The sequence below is a fragment of the Ovis canadensis genome, chromosome 22 (assembly GCF_042477335.2).
Source record: "Ovis canadensis isolate MfBH-ARS-UI-01 breed Bighorn chromosome 22, ARS-UI_OviCan_v2, whole genome shotgun sequence".
Classification (NCBI taxonomy): domain Eukaryota; kingdom Metazoa; phylum Chordata; class Mammalia; order Artiodactyla; family Bovidae; genus Ovis; species Ovis canadensis.
In genome coordinates, this window is record NC_091266.1 from 51,036,604 (window position 1) to 51,064,566 (window position 27,963).

General features: G+C 36.4%; 1 protein-coding gene across 3 annotated transcripts in view; it reads left to right on the forward strand.

Moving 5' to 3' along the window:
* ATRNL1 (attractin like 1) overlaps window positions 1–27,963 on the forward strand; it is an 809,337-nt gene that overhangs the window by 234,941 nt on the left and 546,433 nt on the right. For all 3 annotated transcript variants that reach the window (XM_069567614.1, XM_069567615.1, XM_069567616.1), the window contains exon 20: window positions 18,882–18,975. In XM_069567614.1, the coding sequence (XP_069423715.1) occupies window positions 18,882–18,975 (94 nt within the window). The remainder of the gene's footprint in view (window positions 1–18,881; window positions 18,976–27,963) is intronic.

A 27,963-nucleotide genomic window follows, 5' to 3' on the forward strand; every position in this document is an offset into this window, starting at 1 on the left:
ATAAAAAGTATGCCACATGCAGTGAATTATATTTAATGCGGCAAAGGCTAAAATAAATTTATAAAAAAATGAGAGGCAAAGTTTATTTCTTCATTTTTTCATTCACCTCATTGAGAAAAGTTCATTTTTCCCTTAGTATTTGCATTTATTAAAATTCAAAGTCCATAGGGAAGTGAGGAAATAAATTTATATTTAAATGGTAAGGCTTAAATGTACTGTAGATGTAGATATTCTTTTAAAAATTCAGCCTACTAAAGCCCTTTAACATTGTTGTAAATATATAAATGTACTTACAAACTTTCATTAGTTATTTTTTAAACTATGGTATATTTATGGCTATTCTATTAGTGTAATTTACTATTGAAAGTGCTTTATTATTAAACTATTTTATTTCTTATTAATGTTCAGTCAGATTCCTTGATACTTATTCTGGTGCTGGTAACTGTTTATCTTCCCAGGTGATGCTAGTTGTAAAGAATCCACCTGCCAGTGCAGGAGACATAAGAGATACGGGTTCAATCCCTGGGTCCAGAAGAACCCCTGGAGAAGGAAATGGCAACCCACTCCAGTATTCTAGCCCAGAAAATTCCATGGACAGAGAAGTCTGATTACAGTCCATGGGGTTGCAAAGAGCTGGACACGACTGAGCATGCTCACATACATCTATCTGTCTATCTATCTGTCTGTCTGTATTTGTAGCTATAAAGGAACATAAGATTGTTAAGTGTTTGGGCTTCGAAATCATACTGATTGGATTCATATACTGGCACTGTCAGTGTCTTTCCTTGGGTCGTTATTTAACCTCTTAGTATCTCCCTTTCCTCACCTGCAAAATGCAGCTGAATTTATTGTGTGGCTTAAACAAACAGGAAATAACATGTGTTTCTAACAAATGTTAGCTTTACAATGCAAGCTGATATTGCATATTATTATTATTTAGAACATCATTAGGGTTAAGTGTCTTAATATGTGTATAAATCATATTTGTGGGACAGTATTACTTTTGCTATATTATCTCCAATATGACTGATCCATTTTAGTGGAGAAAATGAGTGAAGATTTCATTGAATAAGAGTAACAGCCCATTGTGCTACAACAATTCAACACTCATTATACTGAATTACTTTGTGATGAAGGATTATTCTTCAATTCCCCAATTATTGACTACTTACTATATGTGAGGTAGTGTGTTAGGACTTAAATTTATATCCAGTTGACTTAACAGAGATTTGAGCTGCACAGGCCCACTTGTACATGAATTTTTAAAACAGTAAATAGTGTAGTACTACATTGTCTGCAGTTTATTGAGTCTTGTGTATAGAGGATGTACAGCTGTGTGCAGGAGGAACCTGATATTGGGAGGAACTGCATATATGGAGTGCCCGACCACAGATTACATAGGATTTTTCTGTTGCACAGAGGGTTGGCATCAGCAAACCCCTTGTTGTTCTGGGATCAGCTGAACATTGTGTAGGTGCTTTAGTGGTGTTATGAAGCTGAATGACAGAATCAGGGACTAGGAGATTAGTTTTAATGAGAGTGTTGGGGAGGCCCTTGAAATTGAGGGCAGTTTACAAGCTTTATTTTATGTGATTGTCCTTACTTGCATGTTTTCACACTTACTCTGAATATAAGAAACTAAGCTATAAATGTTATTAATCTTAAAACTATTTTAATACATTTACATGTATTTTTGTTTCATTATTCATAATACGTAGAATAAGAAAAAAGCTCTCCATACTGAAATATACAGACATTTAAAAAAGTGCAGTCTTGGGACTTACCTGGTGGTCCAATGGTTAAGACTTCACCTTGAGTGCAGGGGGTGTGGGTTCGATCCCTAGTCAGGCAACTAAGATCCCACATGCCTTGTGGCTAGAAAAACAAAACATGAAGCAGAATTAATATTGTAACAGATTCAGTAAAGACTTTAAAAATGATCCACTTTAAAAAAATCATAAAGAATACAATCTTGTATGAATAATTTGCTTCATCTAGGTCTTACTTTTTTTTTTCAGTTTACTGCAAGATGTCTAATGGGTTTTGTTGATGTTACAAATAAATCTTTTCCTCTTACATTGCATTCATAACTTGTTTTAGTAAATCCAATTTTGTATTTGCTTATGTCTTTTATTCATTTTATTATTCTTTTTCTAGGTTCTTAAATAGTATACTTATATGATTTTCTTTCTGTATATTTTTACTTTCAATAGTGTTAAATAATTATTTTTCAGTCTGGGATATAAAGAGTTCTTTCAACATAGTGACAGTTCTATTTTTACCTTTGTTTCTTATTAGCAAAACTTTTATTTTTCTCTTTGGCATGCTATTAATATCTGTCCATAGCAGGCTTTTACAGAAACAGTTAAAACTTTAATAAACACACTGGGCTATTCTCTGAGACTTGAGGATAGTAAAGAAGATGAATGAACTCTTCCTCCTTTCTGCTCGAATAAGAGTTTTTTTTTCATTTTAAATCTTCCTTATATATTGCAGGTTGTTCATAGCAGTTGAAAATTTATAGTCAAATGAACCTGAGCATTTCTTAAATGTAAGAGTTTAATTCTCTCAAAATGGGAGCATTGGCCTGAATAATCTAAAAATGCAGATAACAAAAATCACTGGATATGGAAATCTTGTTTCTGTGGATTATTTTGACACAACAAAGTTAAAAATGTGTATTTTCTGAGTATACAGTATCATCTTGTGTGGCTGAGAAATGGCAATATGAGATTTTAAATATTTCAAAGTGAGGACACTAAATGAATAATTGCATTTATATGGTGATATTTAGCATAGGGTATAGTCATAAAGTTATACTTTGACCTAAAATTCTCTTAAATGACATTTTTATATAAATTTAAGAAAATGAGAGAGCCTTTTAAAATAATATAGAGCTGCTCGTTTCATCTGCCTGGTTAAAAAAACAGTCAGTACACAGTTTCTGTACTGTTTTTAGCTAGTTTCTCTTCTCTTTATACTAAATATTTAAAAAAAAAAATTTGACTGGGTTGGGTCTTAGCTGCAGCATTTGGGATCTGCAGTCTTTACTGTGGCCTGTGGAATCTAGTTCCCTGATGAGGGATTGGACCCCGGCCTCTGCATTGGAAGCATGGAGTCCTAACTACTGGACCACCAGGGAAGTCTTGATACTAATTTTTTGATATCCTTTGTTTACCTTGTAGAGGTGTTCCTTTATATCAAATGCTCAGTACCCCCCCTTTTTTTTCTACTCCATCTTTCAAGCTCTTTTCATCCTTTTTGTCCTCAAAAAAGGAATTTTAAAGACAAGAAGAACTTTAAGAACAAGAAGAGTTTATGAAAACTGTTTGGCTCTGATATCGTCAGGTATTTTAGAATGACCTTTGATTGTGGATTATTAGAAGATGCAGTTCACTCCTCTCTTAGATTCCTTTTGCAAGAATGTCTGTGGGCTGTCTCATGAAATCGCTAGAGATATTAGTCAGTGAATTTCTAAGAGCTGGGAACTTTTCCATGCATGACTTACTTTGGCACTTTCCTCATGATCTCCCTTCTCACTTTTTATTGCACAGAGTTTACCAACTAAAATTTTTCTCTGATTTTTTGCATTTGTTTAATGGTTTTTAGGCTCCTAGCCATAATGTAGAGTATCTCCACCTCTGATTTGTAAGTTTTTGACCGAGAAATGTGTCACATGAATGCTTTCGAAAAGAAATGAAAAATTAGTAAGTTCACTGTATATCTCTTATGAAATTAAAAAAAAAAGAAAGAAAAACTATTCAATGGTTTTCAGTTCAGTTCAATTGCTCAGTCATGTCCGACTCTTTGCAACCCCATGGACCACAGCACGCCAGGCCTCCCTTTCCACCACCAACTCCTGGAGTTTACCCAAACTCATGTCCATCGAGGCAGTGATGCCATCCAACCGTCTCATCCTCTGTCGTCCCCTTCTCCTCCTGCCTTTAATTCTTCCCAGCATCAGGGTCTTTTCTAAGGAGCCAGCTCTTCGCATCAAGTGGCCAAATATTGGAGTTTCAGCTGCATCAGTCCTTCCAATAAATACTCAGGACTGATCTCCTTTAGGATGGACTGGTTGGACCTCCTTGCAGGCCAAGAAGTCTCGAGAGTCTTCTCCAGCACCACAGTTCAAAAGCATCAGTTCTTTGGCACTCAGCTTTGTTTATAGTTCAACTCTCACATCCATACATGACCACTGGAAAAACCATAGCCTTGACTAGATGGACCTTTGTTGGCAAAGTAATGTCTCTGCTTTCTAATGTGCTATCTAGGTTGGTCATAACTTTCCTTCCAAGGAGTAAGTGTCTTTTAATTTCATGGCTGCAATCACCACCTGCAGTGATTTTGGAGCCCAGAAAAATAAAGTCAGCCACTGTTTCCACTGTTTCCTCACCTATTTGCCATGAAGTGATGGGACCAGATAATAATACTTAACCTGTTGGGGGCAAGATAGAAACCGTCAAAGTGTTCAGTGTTTCCCTTTAGTTTTGCTTGATGTAATGCTTAGCTTCCTCATCATGTTTTACTTTAGGTTTTATGTTGCAAGGATCTGGCACAATTTGTTTTTTTAAAAGTAAGATAAGGTGTTATAATTTAAAGACAAAAATGGCTCTAACCCTAGACCTACAAATGTTGAGGAATTCCTATTAGCTTCAGATGACAGGTGTAGGATGAAATTGAAGAGGTGAATTTAAATTGGGGTACTACTCATATTCTAAAACATATAAAACATTTATTTATCATGCTACAGAAAATTAGAGGTTAACTAAGAAACTCTCAGCATGTATTTAGCTTTTTCTGATACTTACAGATATTTTCAAAAGCAAAATCAAGCTAAATACCAATTTACATACACACTTTTTCATATTTCAAAACTACTTAGTGATGGTGGCGAAGTTAATTATATATTAGAAATGCCTAGAGCAGGTGTAAGAAAGCATCAGCATAAATACTCCCTGTAAATAGTTCATAAACATATTAAAATCTGTCTTAACATATTATTTAGGAAGAAATGCCTTTTCTTCAAAGGTCCATTTTTATATATCATAAAACCTGAATGTAAGTGATAGCTTTTTTCTCAATCTTAATCACGTATAATTTTATCTATACCTTTTATACTGCTTTTTCTTTCAAATTTTAGTAAATAAAATGTACTAATTTTACAATAACCATGGTCTATGCTTTTAAGCTTTAAAGCAACTATATAAACATTGAATTGTATATTTAGCATATAATTTATGTTTTACATAAATTGTATGTATAACAGCCTACTTTATTAAGCAATTTTAACTTAATTTTGACTTCTTATTAAACATTTCTGTAGAAGGCCCCTATTATTCAAATTAATGTTCATAAACTAAATTCAGTAACTATTATTTGAAAGAATGTTCTCCCTTCCCCTGCATCTTTAGGCTTGATTTCTATGGTACCTTTGACTTTTTCCTTTTCTTCAACCCTTGTGCCCCGAACAGACTCCACGTTGTGTCTGGTGTCTACACCCTCCTTTGTATTCCGTTCCCCTTATTAGTTTAGGCCCTCATGATTCCTCTTCTCTTCCACTGCTGATGGATGTTACAGATGACCTAAAATGTTACGTGTTGTTCTTTGTTGTTTAGTCACTAAGTTGTGTCTGACTCTTTTGCAAATCCATGGACTGTAACCTACCAGGCTCCTCTGTCCATACAATTTCCCAAGCAAGAAAACTGAGGTCTTGACATTTCCTTCTCCAGGAGATTTTCCTGACCTAGGGATCAAGCTTATTTCTCCTACATCGGCAAGCTGATTCTTTACCACTGAGCCACCTGGGAAGCCCTAAAATGGAATGGATTCTTATTAAATATTTGTTGTTAGTGAACAATTACCCTCCTTATATGCAGTCTCTCCATTTGTAATCCACCTTTATACCTCCTTTATCTGAACTGTGGTGTTGGAGAAGACTCTTGAGAGTCCCTTGGACTGCAAGGAGATCCAACCAGTCCATTCTGAAGGAGATCAACCCTGGGATTTCTTTGGAAGGAATGATGCTAAAGCTGAAGCTCCAGTACTTTGACCACCTCATGCGAAGAGTTGACTCATTGGAAAAGACTTTGATGCTGGGAGCGATTGGGGGCAGGAGGAGAAGGGGACGACAGAGGATGAGATGGCTGGATGGCAACATGGACTCGATGGACGTGAGTCCGAGTGAACTCTGGGAGATGGTGATGGACAGGGAGGCCTGGCGTTGCTGCGATTCATGGGGTCGCAAAGAGTCAGACACAACTGAGCGACTGAACTGAACTGAACTATCAGAAGACAAAGACACATTTTCTTCCCTCAAAATTCAGTGATTTTATGACCATTTCCAAAATTTTTCATTGCTTCCAAAGTATCGGTGAAATAAATAAAAACTGCTTGACAAGACGTTCAAGGCCTTTTATGCTCTGACCCTGAGTGATAGTTCTGGTTTTATATCCTACCATGGTTCTCACATTCTACCACATCTTTCCTTCTCTTTTTCTCTGTGCCACATTTAAGATTCTGACATTTTCCTAGTCAGCCAAGCTCCAAACATTATATTAAAAACACATATAACTAATGTTTAATAGTTTATTTTTATCAGGACTATTGCTAAGAAATTTCCCTAATGTTTTTCATCCTCTCCTAAGCATTCTTTCAAGTATATACTATTACATCCATTTTATAGAGGAGTAAACCAAAGACATAGGGCCAAAGAGTCATATAAGAGGTTAAGCCAGCAAGTGATGGGACCAGAATTCAAATGTGGACTCCCAGATTCTTGTGCTTCAAAGGAAATATGTGCTTACTTCTGTTGAATCCCAGGTATAAACAGTGGTCAACTCATGCATTTCAAAGCCATAATTGAACTGCCATTGTCTGGTTGTATTTATCTTTACTTTAGCTTAACCCGTTGTAATAATTCCTAAATAGTTCATCTTCTCTCTTTTTTTTTTTTACTTGATCATTTGTTCTTCTCTATGATATTCACAATATTGTGTTTCTTTTCACCTCATCTCCAGTCGCTTCTTTATATTAACCCAACTCTTCACCCGTTTTTCTGATCTTTACTTTCCTGGACATTACTATGCCTCTGAGCTCCATTATGCATTTTTCAAATCTCAGCTGAGGGGAAATTTCAGCCTGAAAACTTGTACTTTCCATTCTGACTTCAGGCAGTGTTTGTACCTTCATGGTGATAGCCATCAGTGTTTTTGTAAGTTATTGTTCTCTTGTCTCAGTAGAATGTGAACTTCTTGATGAGAAGTTTTGTCTTACCTTTTTAAAAATTATTTTATGTTACCTCTGTGTCCCTATTATATAGGTAGTAGTACTGTACTTGGTATGCAGTTAGTCCGTTGCTAAAATTAGTTACTAAGAAAATATAATGTTTGTGTGATATGTTTTACTCATTTCCAAGAGAAAGTGGGATTCAGACTTTCTGGCTAGATGGCTTTCACATTTCAACCAATTGTTTCACTTTAGAGCCAGAGGTAAAAAGCAGGTTATGATTTTTGGCATGTTAATTTTTCAGTTTTCTTTAATTTTTCAGTAACAGAGGCAAGAAGCAATATTGACTCAAAGGGTACATATTGTTTTTCTCTAAATGAGGGTTAGTGTCAATAATTATAAATGGTGTTTCAGTCTGTACTCATAACTTATCGAGTAGTAATCCAATATTTTGTATATAAATTTTTCATTAAGTACCTATAAACGGAGTTATATGAAGTTTGGATAAGGAAAAAAATGAAATTTATATAATTCTTCTCAGTTTTTAGTTTTTCAGACAATAGAATAGAATCTTGGTGTCTGACTTCCCTAAGCTTACCATCTACATTTCACTTCACTTACCTATTAATTTGGGGGTCATGTTAGTGAATGTATCATCCTACAAATGTTTTCAGCTGACATCAAAAATATTTATTTCCCTATACCATATGATTTGTATATTTAATGATTCTAAGAGTATATTTTGTTTATTCTTCTATCTGCCAGCACTTAACTCTTTCAGGTTCAAAGCTGTATTGTGATTATGAATCCCACTGTTGGTAATAGAAGGCATTTGGATAATTCTTCACATTGGGTGACTTTTCTTTTAAAAATAGGGACTAATATTTTCTTGAGAAATGAAATCATTTTTTATTTTATATATTGTTAAGCACATCCCTTCACTCAAAAATATAAAAACATACCCTTAGTAACATACAAGAAAAACAAGGCACTCTTCAAATACAGTTAGCATGTTATTACTGACTTACAAGTAGAATTCATAAAAGTGTATTTTATTATCTGCTTTTAAGTGTAGATATATTTAATCTTTTCAAAGTCAAAAGGGTCAGTTGATTTTGGGGAGCATAATTTTACACAGAAAAGTTGTTTAGGATGTTCTTTCAAATTTGTTTTTTCTCTTATCTCTCAATTAAATATCATAGGCTTGATGTCCCTCTTTTCCTTAAACATTTTTGGATTTATTTTTTTAAACCTGGGAATTCTCTTATCTACATTATAGTTGTAGAAATCAGGCCAGTAACATTGATGCTTATACTGCACACAAGATATGACTCTACAGTGAATATCACCAGAAGGTCAACACCAAAATCAGATTGATTGAATTTTTTGCGGCCAAAGATGCAGAAGCTCTGTACATCAGCAAGAACAAGACCTAGTGCTGAGTGTGGCTCAGGTCATGAGGTCCTTATTGCAAAATTCAGGCTTAACTTGAAGAAAGGGGTAGACTCTTGAGAGTCCTTTGGACAGTAAGGAGATCAAACTCATCAATCCTAAAGATCAACCCTGAATGTTCACTGGAGGGACTGATGCTGAAGCTTAAGCTCCTTTACTTTGGCCACCTGAAGCAAAGAGCCAATTCATTGGAAAAGACCCCTAAACTGGTAAAGATTGAGGTTAGGCAGAGAAAGAGGTGACGAAGGGTGAGATGGTTGGATGGCATCATTGACTCAATGAACATGAGTTTGAACAACTCTGGGAGATAGTGAAAGACAGGGAAGGCTGGTGTGCTGTGGTCCATGGGGGTCACAGAGCTAGATACCACTGAGCAACTGATCAACAAGAGGGACAACCACTAGACCATTCAGGTATGACCTAAAACAAACCTCTTATGATTAGACAGTGGAGGTGACAAATAGATTCAAGGGATTAGATTTGGTAGACAGAGTGTCTGAAGAACTCTAAATGGAATTTTGTAGCATTGTACAGGAGACGGTGATCATAACCATCCCCAAGAAAAAGAAATGCAAGAAAGCAAAGTTGTTATCTGAGAAGACTTTACAAGTAACTGATAAGAGAAGCAAAAGGCAAAGAAGAAAGGAAATGATATACCCAACTGAATGCAGAGTTCCAGAGAATAGCAAGGAGAGGTAAGAAGGCCTTCTTAAGTGAACAATGCAAAGAAATAGAGGGATTCAGTATAATGGGAAAGACTAGAGATTTCTTCAAGAAAATTGGAGATAACAGTGGAACTTTTCATGCAAAGATGGGTACAGTAAAGGACAGAAATGGCGAGTACCTAATAGAAGCAGAAGAGATTAAGAAGAGGTGGCAAGAACATACAGATGAACTGTACAAAAAGGTCTTAATGATCCAGATAACCATGATGGTCTGGTCACTCACTTAGAGCCAGACATCCTGGCATGCAAAGTGAAGTAGGCCTTAGGAAGCATCACTATGAACAGAGCTAGTTGAGGTGATGGAATTCCAGTTGAGCTGTTTAAAAACCTAAACGATAATGCTGTAAAAGTGCTGCACACAGTATGTCAACACATTTGGAAAACTCAGCCATGGCTATAGGACTGGGAAAGGTCAGTTTTAATTCTAATTCCAAAGAATGTTGGACAATTTTGCTCATTTCACATGCTGGCAATGTAATACTCAAAATCCTTCAAGCTAGGCTTTAACAGTAGGTGAACTGAGAACTTCCAGGTATATAAGCTGGATTTAGAAAAGGCAGAGAAACCAGAGATCAAATTGCCAACATCCGTTGGATCATGGGAAAAGTGAGGGAACTAAAAAAAAAAAAATCTACTTCTGCTTCACTGACTACATTAAGCCTTTGAATATGTAGATCACAACAAACTGTGGAAAATTCTTAAAGAGATGGGAACACAAAACCACCTTACCTCTCTCCTGAAACCTGCATGCGGGTCAAGAAACAACAGTTAGAACCAAATGTGGAACAACAGACTGGTTCCAAATTAGGAAAAGGAGTACGTCAAGGCTGTATCTTGTCACCCTGCTTATTTAACTTATATGCAGAGTACGTCACGAGAAATGCTGGACTGGAAGAAGCACAAGCTGGAGTCAAGACTGCGGGGAGAACTATCAATAACCTCACATTCACAGATGACTCCACCTTATGGCAGAAAGTGAAGAGGAACTAAAGAGCTTTTTAATGAAGGTTGAAAGAGGAGAGTGAAAAAGCTGACTTAAAACTCAGCATTCAAAAAACGAAGATCATGGCTTCCAGTCCCATCACTTCATGGCAAATAGATGGGAAACAATGGAAACTGTGACAGACTTTATTTTCTTGTGCTCCAAAATCACTGCGGACAGTGACTGCAGCCATGAACTTAAAAGACATTTGCTCCTTGAAAGAAAAGCTATGACCAACCTAGACAGCTATTATAAAGCAGAGACATTACTTTGTGGACAAAGGTCCATCCATATAGTCAAAGCTCTAGTTTTTCGAGTAGTCGTGTATGGATGTGAGAGTTGGACCGTAAAGAGTGTTGAACACTGAATAACTGATTCTTTTGAACTGTGATGTTGGAGAAGACTCTTGAGAGTCCCTTAGACTGGAAGGAGATCAAACCAGGCAACCCTGAAGAAAATCAACCTTGAATATTCACTGGAAGAGCTGATGCTGAAGCTGAAGCTCCCAATGCTTTGGCCACCTGATGCGCAGAGCTGATTTATTAGAAAAGACCCTGATGCTGGGAAAGACTGAAGCCAGGAGAAGAAGGGGGCAACATGGGACGAGATGGTTGGATGGCGTTACCAACTCAATGGACATGAGTTTGAGTAGACTTTGGGAGATGGTGAAGGACAGGGTTGCCTGGCGTGCTGCAGTCCATGGGGTCGCAAGGAGTCAAACATGACTAAATGACTGAACAATTAGAGAAACAGCAACCCCCCAAGCTACAAAAGTGGCACCACCAAACTCCTTCCCTGAGAATTACCCTCAGCATCTCAGCATCAAGCTGCTGTAGCTTAGAATTGCTTCTGTGAGCATCTGTGCTTTGTCTTGACTTATTTTGTACACTGTTAGCAAGATGTGTCCTATGCTAATGTCCCCTTTGTTTTACACCATTTCAGTTTAGGAAAGGTTTCATAGAATGCTCTGCTTTCGGGTGTCCCAGGAAACCTGTATGGCCTGTTTTTGCATGTCTCTACTTTGCCAACTAAGGTCCGTCTAGTCAAGGCTATGGTTTTTCCAGTGGTCATGTATGGATGTGAGAGTTGGACTGTGAAGAAGGCTGAGTGCCGAAGAATTGATGCTTTTGAACTGTGGTGTTGGAAAAGACTCTTGAGAGTCCCTTGGACTGCAAGGAGATCCAACCAGTCCATTCTAAAGGAGATCAGCCCTGGGATTTCTTTGGAAGGAATGATGCTAAAGCTGAAACTTCAGTACTTTGGCCACCTCATGCGAAGAGTTGACTCATTGGAAAAGACTCTGATGCTGGGAAGGATTGGGGGCAGGAGGAAAAGGGGACGACAGAGGGTGAGATGGCTGGATGGCATCACTGACTCGATGGACGTGAGTCTGAGTGAACTGCGGGAGTTGGTGATGGACAGGGAGGCCTGGCGTGCTGTGATTCATGGGGTCGCAGAGTCGGACACGACTGAGCGACTGAACTGAACAGTCTGTGAGATCACAAAGAATCAGACATGACTTAGTAACTGAACAACAACAACATTGAATGTACTACAGTTTGGCTTTGTGTGACATTTCTTCATCATAACATTTGATTGCACACTTTTGGCAGAAATAGCCGTGTAGTTATGCTAAATTCTTCTCACCATATCAGGAGTTACATGCTGTCATCATTCAGTAAATGGTAGTGTTCACTATGAACACTTGGTTAAAGTAGTGTCTGCCAGATTTCTTCACTATGAAATTACTATTTTCTCCTTTAATGGAAAAATGTCTTGTAGGAGATACTTTGAGACTATGTGTATATCATATTACTTTTCAAACTTTTATCTACTATTTTTATGATTTTTTTTCCAAATGGAGATTTTCTAATTCTGTCATCCTTTCTACAGTATCAGTTAGATTTTTTTTCTACAATGAAAAGCTTTCTCTTCTCTGTTTTGTCTGTCTGTGAATTTTATCTGTGTATATATCTGTGCATCTATGTATTTATCTGTGTATCTGTGTTTTTACAATTCAATGCAACTTTAAAAAATAATCTCATTGAAAGCAATGCAGATCTGAAAAGAGACATGATAAAAATTAAATAATTTGGAATTTAGAATTTGAACTTGAGCCAAGCAGTAATTTTTGGTGGTAGAACTTAATATGGGAAAAAATGCCTGGTATTTCACTTATTATTGATGTTTGGTTTGTGAATAATTCTAATAATATGTGGCTTTCTTGCCTTTTCTCTAGCCCAGGGTATTAACATTTTGCCCTACTTTTTTAGCTGAATGAAAGCTACAGATTAAAGAAAGAAAATATAAGAAGTCAAAGTTGAAGAGGTCAAAAACTAATGGTAGTGATTAGGGGTGTTCAAGAAATTTATCTTGCTAGTGTTAGAAAATGAAATATGGCTAAAATTACTCATTTGTCCAAGCTAAATAGAAGATATTAAAAATACAATTCCAGGACAGTTGGGTTGAAATTAATTTTGGTCAAAATTTTCCAGTGTTTATGCCTAACCCTCTTCTGTCAAAAAGGAAAACCAGAACCTTGTTTTGTTTGTAACACATTTTATTTATTTATTTACAGCTGCATTGGGTCTTTGTTGCTGTGTGGGCTTTCCTTTAGTTGTGGAGCAGGGGCTGCTGGCTGATTGCAGCGTGCAGGCCTCTCTGACACTGGCTTCTCTTATTGCAGAGCACGGGCTCTGGGACACAGCAGCTTCAGTGGTTGTGGCGTGTGGTCTTAGTAGTTGGGGCTCCTGTGCTCTGGAGCATAGGGTCAGTAGTGGTGGCACTCGAGCTTCAGTTCAGTTCAGTTCAGTCGCTCAGTCATGTCCCACTCTTTGCGACCCCATGAATCGCAGCACGCCAGGCCTCCCTGTCCATCACCATCTCCCGGAGTTCACTCAGACTCACGTCCATCAAGTCAGTGATGCCATCCAGCCATCTCATCCTCTGTTGTCCCCTTCTCCTCCTGCCCCCAATCCCTCCCAGCATCAGAGTCTTTTCCAATGAGTCAACTCTTCGCATGAGGTGGCCAAAGTACTGGAGTTTCAGCTTTAGCATGATTCCTTCCAAAGAAATCCCAGGGCTGATCTCCTTCAGAATGGACTGGTTGGATCTCCTTGCAGTCCAAGGGACTCTCAGGAGTCTTCTCCAACACCACAGTTCAAAAGCATCAATTCTTCAGTGCTCAGCTTTCTTCACAGTCCAACTCTCACATCCATACACGACCACTGGAAAAACCACAGCCTGGAGTAGACTGACATTTGTTGGCAAAGTAATGTCTCTGCTTTTCAATATGCTATCTATGTTGGTCATAACTTTTCTTCCAAGGAGTGTCTTTTAATTTCATGACTGCAATCACCATCTACAGTGATTTTGTAGCCCCAAAAATAAAGTCTGACACTGTTTCCACTGTTTCCCCATCTATTTCCCATGAAGTGATGGGACCAGATGACATGATCTTCGTTTTCTGAATGTTGAGCTTTAAGGCAACTTTTTCACTCTCCTCTTTCCCTTTTATCAAGAGGCTCTTTAGTTCCTCTTCACTTTCTGCCATAAGGGTGGTGTCATCTGCATATCTGAGGTTATTGATATTTCTCCCGGCAATCTTGATTCCAGCTTGTGCTTCTTCCAGCCCAGTGTTTCTCATGACGTAATTTGCATATAAGTTAAATAAGCAGGGTGACAATATACAGTCTTGACGATCTTCCCAGATCAGGCATTGAACCTGTGTCTCCTACACTGGCATATGGATTCTTTACCACTGAGCCACCAGGGAAGCCCCCTTGTTGGTTTTAAATGAGAACTTAGTTTTTAACATTCATTCAGAATGTAAAACTGACCAGTTATGTGACTCCAGGCTTTCTGATTGTGTTTCTGGAGTTGGCCTTTTTTTTTTTGCTCTAAAGGATCAGAGAGTGAATGATCATTTTTCTGACCCAGGTGTGATTGTTGCTTTATTGCTGCCTCCTCTGCTTCCTCTTTCCCTCCAGCTTCAACTCCTCCTCCTTCTTCACAATTGTTTCCATATGTAGAAACCGTTCTCAAGTTATGAGCCCTTTAAAAATAGGAAATGAGGACTTGGCCTCATAGATATAGTTTACTAATTCTTAAACAGATGGTTAAGAGTTATTTTTTTTTCATTTTTCAGTATGTTGGATGGCTTTGAAATGTAAAATATGAAACTTATAGCCCTCTTGGCACTTTAAGACTTTTCAGTCTGTAATTTAAATCCTCAAAACAGTGCCATTTACTAGTCAGTTCCAGTCCTTAAGCTGTAGATTATTGTTAACCGTCATATTCTCAGAATAGCTCTAGAGTACTGCCTTTCACCCAGCAGCATCCAGCAACTGGAACAAGGACAGAATAACTGAGTTTCACTGTACTTTACTTGTTGGGGAAAGAAGCATTTCTTAATTTCTCATTTACTCTGTATTTAGGCAAATACAGGTACCCAATATCCCAAGTAAACCAAGTAATCTTGTAAATGAAATGACATATTTTAAATTATGGGACTTATCTTTCCAGAAGAAAACAAAATTGTACTCTGAGTAGCAGGTTAATATGTGATAATATTTGTAATTTTTGAGTTTTTAGTGAGAAAAATCAGATTGCTGAGATATTGATACCAACATTTCATATTTATTTATATCAGTGAGAAAAATCAGACTTCTAAGATATTGACATTGACTTTTCATATATATTTTACTTCAACTATGTTTTTTTCCTATTTGCATAAGCCACAGATGGTGAATATTTGGACTTAGAACTGTAAATAAAAATATAAGAAGGAAAATAAAATTTTAAGTCATGTGGCTGTTTGAACATTAGTCTTTGTCAGAATTCTTACTATATGTGAAACCTAATGTATATCTACTAAATATCAAGTATAATTATGCTAGAAATGTAGAAAGGAAATTAAATGGACATGATTTCCCAACTCCCAGAAGTTGTCTGTGTTTGTGAGAAATAGCAATGACATAGAAATTAAAGCTCTAAGCGCGTAAACTGACTTTGAAACAAATACTGCCAATGACTACTGTTTGATTTCATTTTTCTAAAGTATGTTCTTTATATACAATTTATTTGAATAACTTTTATAGCATTTGTTTTCCTATCCTTATTTGTTAGTTTCAGTTGTAAGTTGATATTGAAAATTTATATTATAGGGAAACAGAAATACCATGTGACCACACAATGTTCCTCTAGTGTACATCTAAGCTGTGAAATCATCATCATAGAAAATTTACCAAATAAAAGGCCACAGTATGGTGATTTTATAGGTGCTTATTCAGCATAAAAAGATAACCTCAAATGCTGACAAAAACAGAATAATTTCAACATTGTCATGTCATAAAATATACATTTTAAACAATTGAATTTAAAATACATTTGTGCCATTTTAGCCCAAAGTATAGCACCTCAAGGGAATTCTCTCAAAATGAGTTTACATTGAAAAGTATTTTAACACAATTTTTTTGGTCTCAGAAATTATTAAAGTTACTATACAATGATAATTCTTTAAAGAAACACTGCAAGTATGACATTATTTAGCTCTGCCGTAAGAATAAATAAAATGTTTACCCAAGTTTTAAAATATTAATGTATATCATTTGTTTTTTTTAGTGTAGTTTTAATACAAATAGTATTACTGTGAAACTTCAAGTTAATATTAAAAGATATCATGTTATATTCATTTACTATTTATGACGTTACCTGTCATCAGTACATCTGAGCTCCTTTTTTGCTCATGATAATTTCCTTTTCCTTGCATTTCTGTACCTTGTCATTCATTTTGTGATTCTCACATATTGTGTTTCCCGAGTTTATTCACAAACGTAAATCCGATCTATTTCCATATTCTTTATGAAGGAAAAACACTGTTATGTAGAAATTTTTTAAATAAAACCTCAGTTCACTGCAGTAGCTCATTTGTGTCCAACTCTTTGTGACCCCATGGACTGCAGCACACCAGGCTTCCCTGTCTATCACCAACTCCCGGAGCTTACTCAAACTCATGTCTATCAAGTCAGTGATGTCATCCAACCTTCTCATCCTCTGTCATCCCCTTCTCCTCCTGCCTTCAATCTTTCACAGCATCAGGGTCTTTTCAAATGAGTCAGTTCTTTGCATCAGGTGGCCGAAGTATTGGAGTTTCAGCTTCAGCATCGGTCCTTCCAGGGAATATTCAAGACTGATTTCCTTTAGGATTGACTGGTTGGATCTCCATGCAGTCCAAGGGACTCTCAAGAGTCTTCTCCAGCACCACAGTTCACAAGCATCAATTCTTTGGCACTCAGTTTTCTTTATAGTCCAACTCTCATGTCCATACATGACTGCTGGAAAAACCATAGCTTTGACTAGATGGACATTTGTTGGCAAAGTAATGTCTCTGCCTTTAAATATGCTGCCTAGGTTGGTTATAGCTTTTCTTCCAAGGAGCAAGTATCTTTTAATTTCATGGCTGCAGTCACCATCTGCAGTGATTTTGGAGCCCCCCAAAATAAAGTCTCTCACTGTTTCCATTGTTTCCCTGTCTATTTGCCATGAAATGATAGGACCGGATACCATGGTCTTAGTTTTCTGAATGTTGAGTTTTAAGCCAACATTTTCACTCTCCTCTTTCATGTTCATAAAAAGGCTCTTTAGTTCTTCTTTGCTTTCTGCCTTAATGGTGGTGTCATCTGAGGTCATTGATATTTCTCCTGGCAATCTTGATTTCAGCTTGTTCTTCATCCAGTCTGGCATTTCCCATTATGTACTCTGCTAATAAGTTAAATAAGCAGAGTGACATTATACAGCCTTGACGTACTCCTTTTCCAATATGGAACCAGTCCATTGTTCCATGTCCAGTTCTAACTGTTGCTTCTTGACCTGCATACAGATTTCTTAGGAGGCAGGTAAGGTGGTCTGGTATTCCTATCTCTTGAAGAAAGAAAATCTTGAAAGAAAATCTCATCTCTTGAAGAAAGCAAACCGAGAGTCATAAAAATGTACCTACTGCCAAAATTATTTTTTGTGTGTATGTAGTGTTGTTTGTTTTTACTGTACATTAATTATGTGTTTTTTCAAAGCAAGTGATCATAAGCAATGAGAAGCTTAGTTTCTGTAATATTTTGCCACAAAGATTTTATATCCTAGGAATACAAATTAATTAGATCAGTGGTTCTCAGTGGGGATAAGTGTGGGGATGACAATTATCTCCATAATTATAAAGTTCTAATGGATCCTATTAAAATAATTAAAAAAGAGGCAGAAGACGATAGGTATCCTGAATGCACAAGCAAATAACTCCACATGACAGTATTTTATATTTTGATCAAAATAGTGGCTCATTATCTCATTTTTAAATGTGTATGAAAATCAGGAGAAAGCCAAATAATTTCATTTTTATCAGTAGAATTGTTTAACTAGCTGATTGTGTGCAGAAACACAATAGTTCTCATTAAAAGTTTTTGAAAGGCCTAATGGCATGATCAGCCCTATCTTTTTAAAACATGTCTGAAGGTTGAGGAATCAAATTGTAGCCGAACTGAAGGTGGAATGATCAGTTACTGAATTATATTGGTATCAGTCTCAGAGTGTAAGTGATAGGACATGAGTGATGGCTATCACCATGGAAAGGAAAGGTCAGATACAAGAAAGATGCTTCCTTGTATAATCTAGAACCTACTGGCTGATTAGATGTTGGGCACAATGAAGTATGAGGTTTGTGTCCTAAATATTTGGAACACTGATCTTTAACAAAGGAATGTGGAGTAAGAAAATGAAATGAGTTCATATGAACCAAATTCACTGGGTATAACTATTATACTGTGGCATGTTTCAGGTAGTATTCTGGAATACTAAAACTGAGAATGACTTTGGAAATTTAAAAGAATGATTTTTGGGCAAAGAAACTATACAATACATAAAAACTATATTATTTTATTGTTGGCAGTGGTTACAGTAGTGGAGGTAACAGTTAAATTTATTAAGTCCTTGATATGTGTTCAGAATTTAAAATACATTATCTCATTTAATTCTCACAAAAGTCCCAAGAGCATCTCCCTGCTTTTGAAGACAGAGAGACTAAGACTAGAGAGGTTTATATAAATTGCCCAAGGTCAACATACTAGTGATTATAGATGTGCATTTTGTAGCTAAGCTGTTTGACTCGAAAGATCTTGTGACTCTAAAGATCTTGTGTTCTTTGAAACTCATTTTATTAAGTAGATGTTCCAAATTAGAAATGGAAAAACGTCCAAAAAAGGATGAGATAAATACTTGGATCCACACTCGACTTAAGCATATTCCAAAGACTTTGAAGTGTTTCACAAAAAATTTTAAATGAGTAAATTAACTTCCCTTTAATTAAAAATAACCCATGTCATAACCCTAGTGTTTGGATGGCAAGAGGATAATCGATTATTTTAAAAATAAGATAATAAAATCTTCCCTGAAATGTGATGTTCATGTTTGTGATGGGGAATATTCAATATCATTTTGGTTTTGACTTACAGCTTGTACATGCAGTGGCCATGCAAATATTTGTCATATGCACACAGGAAAATGTTTCTGCACAACTAAAGGAATAAAAGGTGATCAATGCCAATTGTAAGTAAAAATTACTTTATAGAACTTTTGTGGGTTAAGTTTGTGCTGTGGAAGTGATTGCTACAGGTTTCCCTTTGAAGTTTAGTGTTGTGTTAGTTAAGCAACCAATATTATCATCAACTATGCTGATTTGCATTTTATCAATCTTCAGACAACTTAAGCCTTTAAATGACAATTTTGTGGAAGTTTTAAAACAGAGCCCATAGAATATTTGTCTTTTGTACCTTTCTGATAAAAAGAAATAGTTTTATTTTTCTAGAACATCTTATATATGAAATCTCAAATTTGGGTGGCTATCTTTATAATTTTCCTCTATATATTGTTGAAAGAACTGAAATTCAATGTTTCTATGTATTTCTTTATTTTAAATCTTTCATTATTAAACCTGATCATCAAAATCTCATTAATGCTTTCAGTTGGTTTCTTATACTCATTTTCTTTTTTTTTTGCTCTTATTTCATTAGACATGAACCCACTCTTGCTGTTACTCTGCTTTTAGTAGTTCTATGAGTGTTTTTTGTCTTTTTGTAATTTAGTTGTTAATCTGAAGATTGATTCTCACCCACCTCCAAAAGAAGTAACTTTAAAAACTGTTTCAGGTTATTTAAATGATTTTTGTTACTTATATTCTTTATATATTAAAATCATTTTGATAGTTTTGAATTATTTATCTGCATGCGCTTGTCTTTGTATTAGATATAATATACTGTATTTGACATAAACCACATAATTATTTTAAAGATTAATAAAGCATTCTCCAAAACTGTATCTATCTATATATAAATAAAAGTTTATATCCAAAGAAATCTGTTAGCCTTGGAAAATGATCTTTCTGTTTGTTTTTACTTAGAACAAATATATTATTTGCTGTAGAATTATCCTGCAGTTTTCCTGTTCGATGATCATGTCTTTGGCTAGTCTCTGAGGTGTCATAGGTTTTCAAGAGAAGGTGAACAGAACAAGTTTTTATCCCTTCTCCATAGTCTCTAAACTTGAAAGTAAAGACAAAGCATAAGATCATAGGGAAATTCCTATTAAAGAAGGCTACTTTGTTCTCAGTACCAATTCAGTTAAGCAGAGTCTTATGCTTTAAGTCAGAGATGCCACCAGTATTTTGCAGTGCCGTATACTGGTTGTTATAAGCACGGCTAACTTTGTGGTCATGTGACGTGCATTAGCACAGGGCCTCATGCTTAGGAGAGCATCGTGACTGATTGAATGTTCTGCTGTTGCCATATTAAAATTTTAGTAGATTCTTAACAAGAGCCCTTCATTTTCATTTTCCCCTGTTTCTTGCTTCCCCTTTTCCTAGTGATTTATGTAGTAAATCTTGGTCTTAAGCAACAAATATATTTTTGTTGAGCTTCTAATATCATTTTAAACACTGACAGTTTAAATTTGTACTTTGTTTTTTCATAAATGGCAGAGCCATCCATAATAATTATCTCTTAGGTGACGTAGTACTTTAGTAACACATTTTTGATTCCAGGTGAGACAGTATTTTAATTCACTGAACTCATGTGTTTGTAAGCTTAGATATACAGTTATAAGATTTCACATATGCATTAAATATTAGAAAAATAATTTATGTAGTTCTGAATGAAGAAAGTACATTTTACTGCTAGTTACTATAATTAAGGGAAATTTTTTACAAGTATGGGAGACATTGGAATACTAAATTGTGGGTGTATTTTGTAGATAGTTTTTTTTTGGTTTAAATTTTTCTTTTATTTAAAATTAATTAATTAATTTTGATTGGAGGCTAATTACTTTGCAATATTGTAGTGGTTTTTGCCATACATTGACATGAATCAGCCATGGGTGTCCATGTGTTCCACATCCTGAAACCCCACCTCCCACCTCTCTCCCCATCCCATCCCTCAGGGTCATCCCAGTGCTCTGGCCCTGAGCACCCTGTCTCATACATCAAACCTGGACTGGTGATCTGTTTCACATATGGTAATATACATGTTTCAATGCTGTTCTCTCAAATTGCCCCACCCTTGCCTTCTCCCACAGAGTCTAAAAGTCTGTTCTTTACATCTGTGTTTCTTTTGCTGTCTCACATATAGGGTCATCGTTATCATCTTTCTAAATTCCATATATATACATTAATATACTGTATTGGTGTTTTTCTTTCTGACTTACTTCACTCTAAGTTTTTATGGATAGAATTACTCTCATTGCTTTTTCATTTTACTTATTTGTTTTATTCATTTATATTTATATTTGTAATTTACATGGCATATACAATATAGTTATAAAATAGAAATGTTTATATTACATATTTATATTAAATACCTATATTTATTTTTGTATACATATTTGTTTTATTTATTTCAGTGTGGGGCAGTGGTGACATTAGCATCCTCACAAAATTTTTTGAAGTTAAGTAATTTTTTTTTTTTTTTGGTTGCACTGGGTCTTCTCTAGTTGCGGTGAGTGAGGGCTACTCTTCATTGCGATGCATGCTCTTCTCATTGGTGCATCTCTTGGTGCAGACCTCGGACACTCAGGCGCTTGGGCTCATTAGTTGCCTTGTGTGAACTCGGTAGTTGTGATTCCAGGGCTTAGTTGCCAGACCAGGGATTGAACCCATGTCCCTTGCATTGGCAGGTGGATTCTTAACCACTGGACTTCCAGGGAAGTCTAGGGTCCTCATTCTTAAAGCAATAATTTAAAGCAGTAATTTCCTGCCATGTGCTTATACTGGAAAAAATGCTCTTGTTAGGAAGCAAAGTTAGTCACTCATGTCAGTAGACAATCATTAAGTGAGTGCTTCGTACTATTAGTGAAGATGAATAATACATGGCTTTTACTTAAAGTATTAGGCTTGCAGTGGAGACACTAGGCAAAATATACTACACTATCTTAAATTAGTGCTTTGAGATACTTACGAATGAGCCTTTCCTTCTTCCCAGGATGATTTCTGTTTGGCTTTAAGTAAGGAGTTGCAAAGAGTAGGATACCACTGAGCAACAGAACAACAACAAATGTAGTTAGAAGGGGGCTTCCCAGGTGGCACTAGTGGTAAAGAACCCGCCTAATGCTGGAGATGTAAAGATCGTCCCTGGGTCAGGACGATCCCCCAGAGGAGGGCATGACAACCCACTCCAATATTCTTGCCTGTAGAATTCCATGGACAGAGGAGCCTGGCGAGCTACAGTCCATAGGGTTGCAGAGAGTTGGACACAACTGAAGCAGCTTAGTACAGCATGCACATGTAGTTAGACATCACATCTTCTGGTAGATTTTTCATAACCTCTCCAAACTGAAATTGAGTCTCTTCCTATTTATGAATTTTTCCAATGTATTATATGTGTACTTGCTTATATCCTTTATTAAGTGAAACTCTTTGGGGACTGTTGCATCAGTACCACAATGTAAATGTTCAATAAATTTATTCAGTGGAATAGAATGAAGAAAATATTGAATGAGGACTGAAAGGAATGATTGATTTATCGTGGAAGAATAAGGATAGTTAGAATAGGACGTATTTAAGATGAAAGTTGAAGAGAGTTCAAGTTTTCTGAGTAGAGAATATAGTAAAGAGAAGAGGAAACAACATTAACAAAGCAAAGAAGTGAACATGAACATGATCACAGCATTTCTAGTTTTTGCTCAAGGATGCAGAGAGCTGGAAAAAGCATTGTTCCCACCTTTACAATGAAAGAAACAAAGCTGGGCAAATGCAGATTCCTGAGTTTTCTTGAAAGCGTTGGAGTCCTGAGATTATAGGGTGACCAAATGGCCAGAAATCTAAAGAGAAGCAAGAGCTTTCAGGGAGAGATGATAAAGAAATACTGACTAACATGGAGGGAAGCCAGCAGGAAGCTTAAATGTCCAGCTGATAAATTAATGCTCAAGTGCTCATCATCAATAATATGAAGGTCCTGGGAATGTGGAGTTGTGAGTCTGGGTCTCCACCCTTTTTAGAGTCTTTCTCCATGAACCCCGTGGGAAATAATTAGAGAAAATTTTAACAATGCATTTCCTGTGGTGTAAGATGGGGGGGGGGACGTCAATAGCAGACATCCTGGGCAGGCCTTCAAGATGGGGTCAAAATATTTATTTAAAGGAACACCAAATTATTAATCTTGCCATGGTAGAGTCCTCATTCCGGCACTGGCTGAACACAGTTGGAACTCAAAATTGGTAAGTTAAAAAAATGAATTTAATGAAAATATAATCTAACATGAAATGAGTGAAAATTGTTTCTCTGGAAAATTTTTTCAATTTGAGGAGCAACATGCAGACTTTAAGGAAAACACACATATTTTTCCTGTAAAATTTCTCAGTTAACAATGTGAAGGTGATGCTTGTTTGCATTATATACAATACAATGTCTGTCATTTTCAATGCATGTTTAAAGAAGGTCAGAAGTTTTAAGAAATTTTAAGTTTTAAGAAGGTCAGTGGTTCATTTATTTTTCTTTCAACCTCTGACAACACTTCTGATAGATATGGATGTTTCTTGGTGGGAAATAAAAGATTTCAGATGAAAATAGGTAGAAGAAGTTTGGTTAAAATATTATGGTATGTACTTATGATATTGTCTGGTCAATTCCCATGATTTTTATGGTTTCACCATGACTATAGTAGTTAGTTTCCTGTACCTTTCAATATTCTGCATAAAGAATGAAGATCTTTGTTTCTCTTTTAGTTGCAAAGCTACTAATTTCTACTCAGGTACAAACAGGAAGTGTAAGTCAATAACGTGTTATATATCGTACCCAGTAAGTATGAAGCTCAAAATATTTTGGTTGGACAAAGGAAACATCAAATTATTAGGTCAGTGGTTTCAGTGATGGTGGAATAGCATCTCCAGAACTTAATGAATTTTCTTAAACCAATACAATATTGTAAAGTAATTAGACTCCAATTAAAATAAATAAGTTTGTATTAAAAAATTAGATAGTGTTATGGCCTTTAGGGATGAATCATAACCCCTTTGTTAGCATGGAAACTTATAGGGACCATGTTATAAATGGAATTTTGGTCCAAATCTGTTTAATTCAGTGTGATAGCAGTAATCCCTCAGTTTTGTCCAATTCTTTGCCACCTATAGACTGTAGCCCACCAGCTCCTCTGTCCATGGATTTCTCCAGACAGGAATACTGGAGTGGGTAGCCATTCCCTTCTCCAGAGTTCTGGATCCAAGGATCAAACCCAGGTCTCCTGAACTGCAAGCAGATTCTTTACAGTCTGAGTCACCAGGGAAGCCCCCTACATCGGTCTGTAAACTCACTCTGTGGTTATTTTCTTGTCCCTACATGCATAATTGGAATGGATTTATGTAGCAGCTGGCAGAATCTCTTGTTGGTCTTCTGACTCTTGGGTTAAGAGCTGTTAGGTAGAAAGGGTCAAGTGAAAGGAGTCTCTGAAACTCCTTCTATCCACTCTGGACCCAGTGAAGATGGTAAATTAGAAATTAGAGATCTTATACCAAGATAAGTGATAGGCTGTTGAAATGGAGAAAATAAGGAAGTATTATATTCTCCAATATTAGCTGGATCTTACTTGTAAATGGTTAGTTCTGTTAAGTCGCTTAGTCATGTCCAACTCTGCCAAAATAATTCCCTAGATTAAAATCCTTACCTAAATAGGTAAGATTTAGATAAAATGTCACAGAAAGCATTCATTCTACCTGAAACCCTACCACATGTCAAAGCACACATTCTATTTCTGGAACTTAAAAAGACCTTGGAAACTATATCATTTCTTAGACAATGGGAAATAGAGGATAATTTGGAAAAACACACAGTAATACTGAGCCGGTAGAGTTGGGTTTTGGGCTTCTGGGAACGCTGTCAGAATTCCTAGCTGAAAATCAATTGGCATTACTCAAATAAATAGTTTTAATATGTAATTTTTACCACGTACATTTTATATCATAGGAATAGAGTTTTTTTTTTTCAAAATATATAGGATAGGATTAAAATAACAAAATTAGTTCTTATTTTCTTGAAAGGAATCTGAAACATTTTCTGGACACATATTCCAAAATGTGTGCTATATATACCATGAATTGCATAAGTATTTGTTGATGAAGTTTTCTGAAATATTGAATTCATCTTTGTTAAATTATATATGGTCTATTTTCAACTTATGTGGTAATTGCATTCCTAGAAAATTCACTATATATTATAAACATGGAAAACTAATTTTTGTTTATAGGTGAAAAGGTTAGGTTCTACTGTCAAATAATTATGGACAAAACTCTTTATTTTCTGTTTTTCAAGGTGTAAAATTTGGATTGACTCTTTTTGTCATGTGGAGTTGCCTTGTGCATTCATGTCATCTATCATCCTCTGCCTCTTTTTTTAGTTATTTTAATATGGTCCATTAGAACTCCATAATTATGGAGATAATTGTTACCCGCACATTTATCCCCACTGAGAACCACTGATCTAGTTAATTGGTGTTTTCCTTTGTTGTTTTATTTATTGTATATAAGATCTTAAGTTCAGTTCAGTCGCTCAGTCCTGTCTGACTCTTTGCAACCCTTGAATTGCATCACACCAGGCCTCCCTGTCCATCACCAACTCCCAGAGTTCACTCAGACTCATGTCCATCAAGTTGGTGATGCCATCCAATCACCAATCCCTTCCAGCATCAGAGTCTTTTCCAATGAGTCAACTCTTCGCATGAGGTGGCCAAAGTACTGGAGTTTCAGCTTTAGCATCATTCCTTCCAAAGAACACCCAGGACTGATCTCCTTCAGAATGGACTGATTGGATCTCCTTGCAGTCCAAGGGACTCTCAAGAGTCTTCTCCAACACCACAGTTCAAAAGCATCAATTCTTCGGTGCTCAGCTTTCTTTACAGTCCAACTCTCACATCCATACACGACCACTGGAAAAACCATAGCCTTGACTAGATGGACCTTTGTTGGCAAAGTAATGTCTCTGCTTTTGAATATGCTATCTAGGTTGGTCATAACTTTTCTTCCAAGGAGTATGCGTCTTTTAATTTCATGGCTGCAGTCACCATCTGCAGTGATTTAGGAGCCCAAAAAAATAAAGTCTGTCACTGTTTCCCCATCTATTTCCCATGAAGTGATGGGACCAAATGACATGATCTTCGTTTTCTGCATGTTGAGCTTTAAGCCAACTTTTTCACGCTCCTCTTTTAGTTTCATCAAGAGGCTTTTTAGTTCCTCTTCACTTTCTGCCATAAGGGTGGTGTCATCTGCATATCTGAGATTATTGATATTTCTCCCAGCAGTCTTGATTCCAGCTCGTGCTTCTCCCAGCCCAGCGTTTCTCATGATGTACTCTGCATATAAGTTAAATAAACAGGGTGAGATCTTAGAGCAATTTATTTCCTTCTGGAGACAAGTATATACATTCATGATGTTATTAGATATTATGTTGGTAATTTAATAAAAATTTTTGGGTTGACCCAGAATCATGCTTTACTTTTTATCAGTAGTAAATTGAAGATAAAATTTCTCCAAGGCATTTGGAACTAAAAATATAAATACTTGAGATATATGGCACTGTTCATAAGCAGGATATTTTAATTTAGTAGTTTAATTCATAACTGAGTCCACCCTTTCTCTTCCTTACATCTTTCCTCTTTAATAATCATAACTTTTTCACAGCTACTTATAGTAGGATTAAGACTCTGGCTCTCAAGTACGGTAAAGAAGAATCTCCTGGAAAATGGTGACTTAAACTCTGTGATGGGATCAGAATTTTGCTCTATTATAAGCATTGCAACAGTAATAGTTTTTGCCACCCTTCAATAAATATTTCCATAGGAGAATCTTCTTCCTGAGCAACTTTTCCTCTCTAGTTTACCTTTAGACCAGCAGTATTTAAAATTATTACCCATTTTAATCTATGTTGTTTTGATGGTGGGAGGCAGAGGATGATGTGAGTGCCTTTTCCATTTTTGGATGATCAAATTTGTGCCTTCCTCTTTAGACTAGTTTTTGGGATATAGTAAGGGTTTCTAGGCTTCCCTGGTGGCTCAGATGGTAAAGAATCTGCCTGTAATGCTGGAGACCTGGGTTTGATCCCTTGGCTGGGAAGATTCCCTGGAGGTGGGCCTGGCAACCCACTCTAGTATTCTTGCCTGTAGAATCCTCACAGACAGAGGAGCCTGGTGGGCTACAGTTCCTGGAGTTGCAGAGTCGGATACAACTGAAGCGAATAAGCACAGCACAGCACACGGGGTTTTATAAAACAAATGTAAATTAGTATATTTTAGGATTTTGTTTTCCCTAATTATTTCCACAGCCCCCGCCCCTTGCTAAATTTCTTTTTGGGAAGGGGGAAAAACAGTACTTATCCTGGTAGGAAGGTCAACTTGAATATTAATATAAAACCTCCCATGTCAAGTAAATATTTGAATTGTTGAGTGTGTCTTTTTGAGTTTAAAGCTCTTGGATTATTAGGAACTTTCAAATTTAAATGTTAGTTCTGCCATCAGTGTTTCTAAGCCAACACATCATCCTCCAGAACTCCATTAGATTAAATTTCATTTAGTTGTCAGTTATGAAAACTTACTGAACACAATTAGGCATTGTTTCCCATTTTCTGTCAGAATTAGGTTGGAGGTCATGCAATTGGATTATGTCTACCACTTCAGCCTGGCCCCTTAAAAGCTCTTGTGTTATACAAGCTCTCTTTCCCCATATAATGCTTCAGTGGAGATAAAGATGAGGACCTACAAGATTGCAGGACTTAGGAACAGCCCAAGTCCTGAAAAATTGCATGGAATAACTCTTGCTCCATTCCACCCCTCTACACTGGAGTGTGCCTTAAGCTCCAAACCTTTATTATAAAAGACTAGGTTTTAAGATTGACTGTTGCAAGAGTCACACACCTTTCCACAAGTAGTTATGTTCACTTGGCAGCTTGCTTGACATCCTTAACTATTGCACTTTTATTTGAATAACCTTAAATGACCTGTTCTTTAAGTGTGACTTCTAGGTTTAGATTAGTGAAATGTCTGAGATTTAGAGTCAAATTGTTCCTTG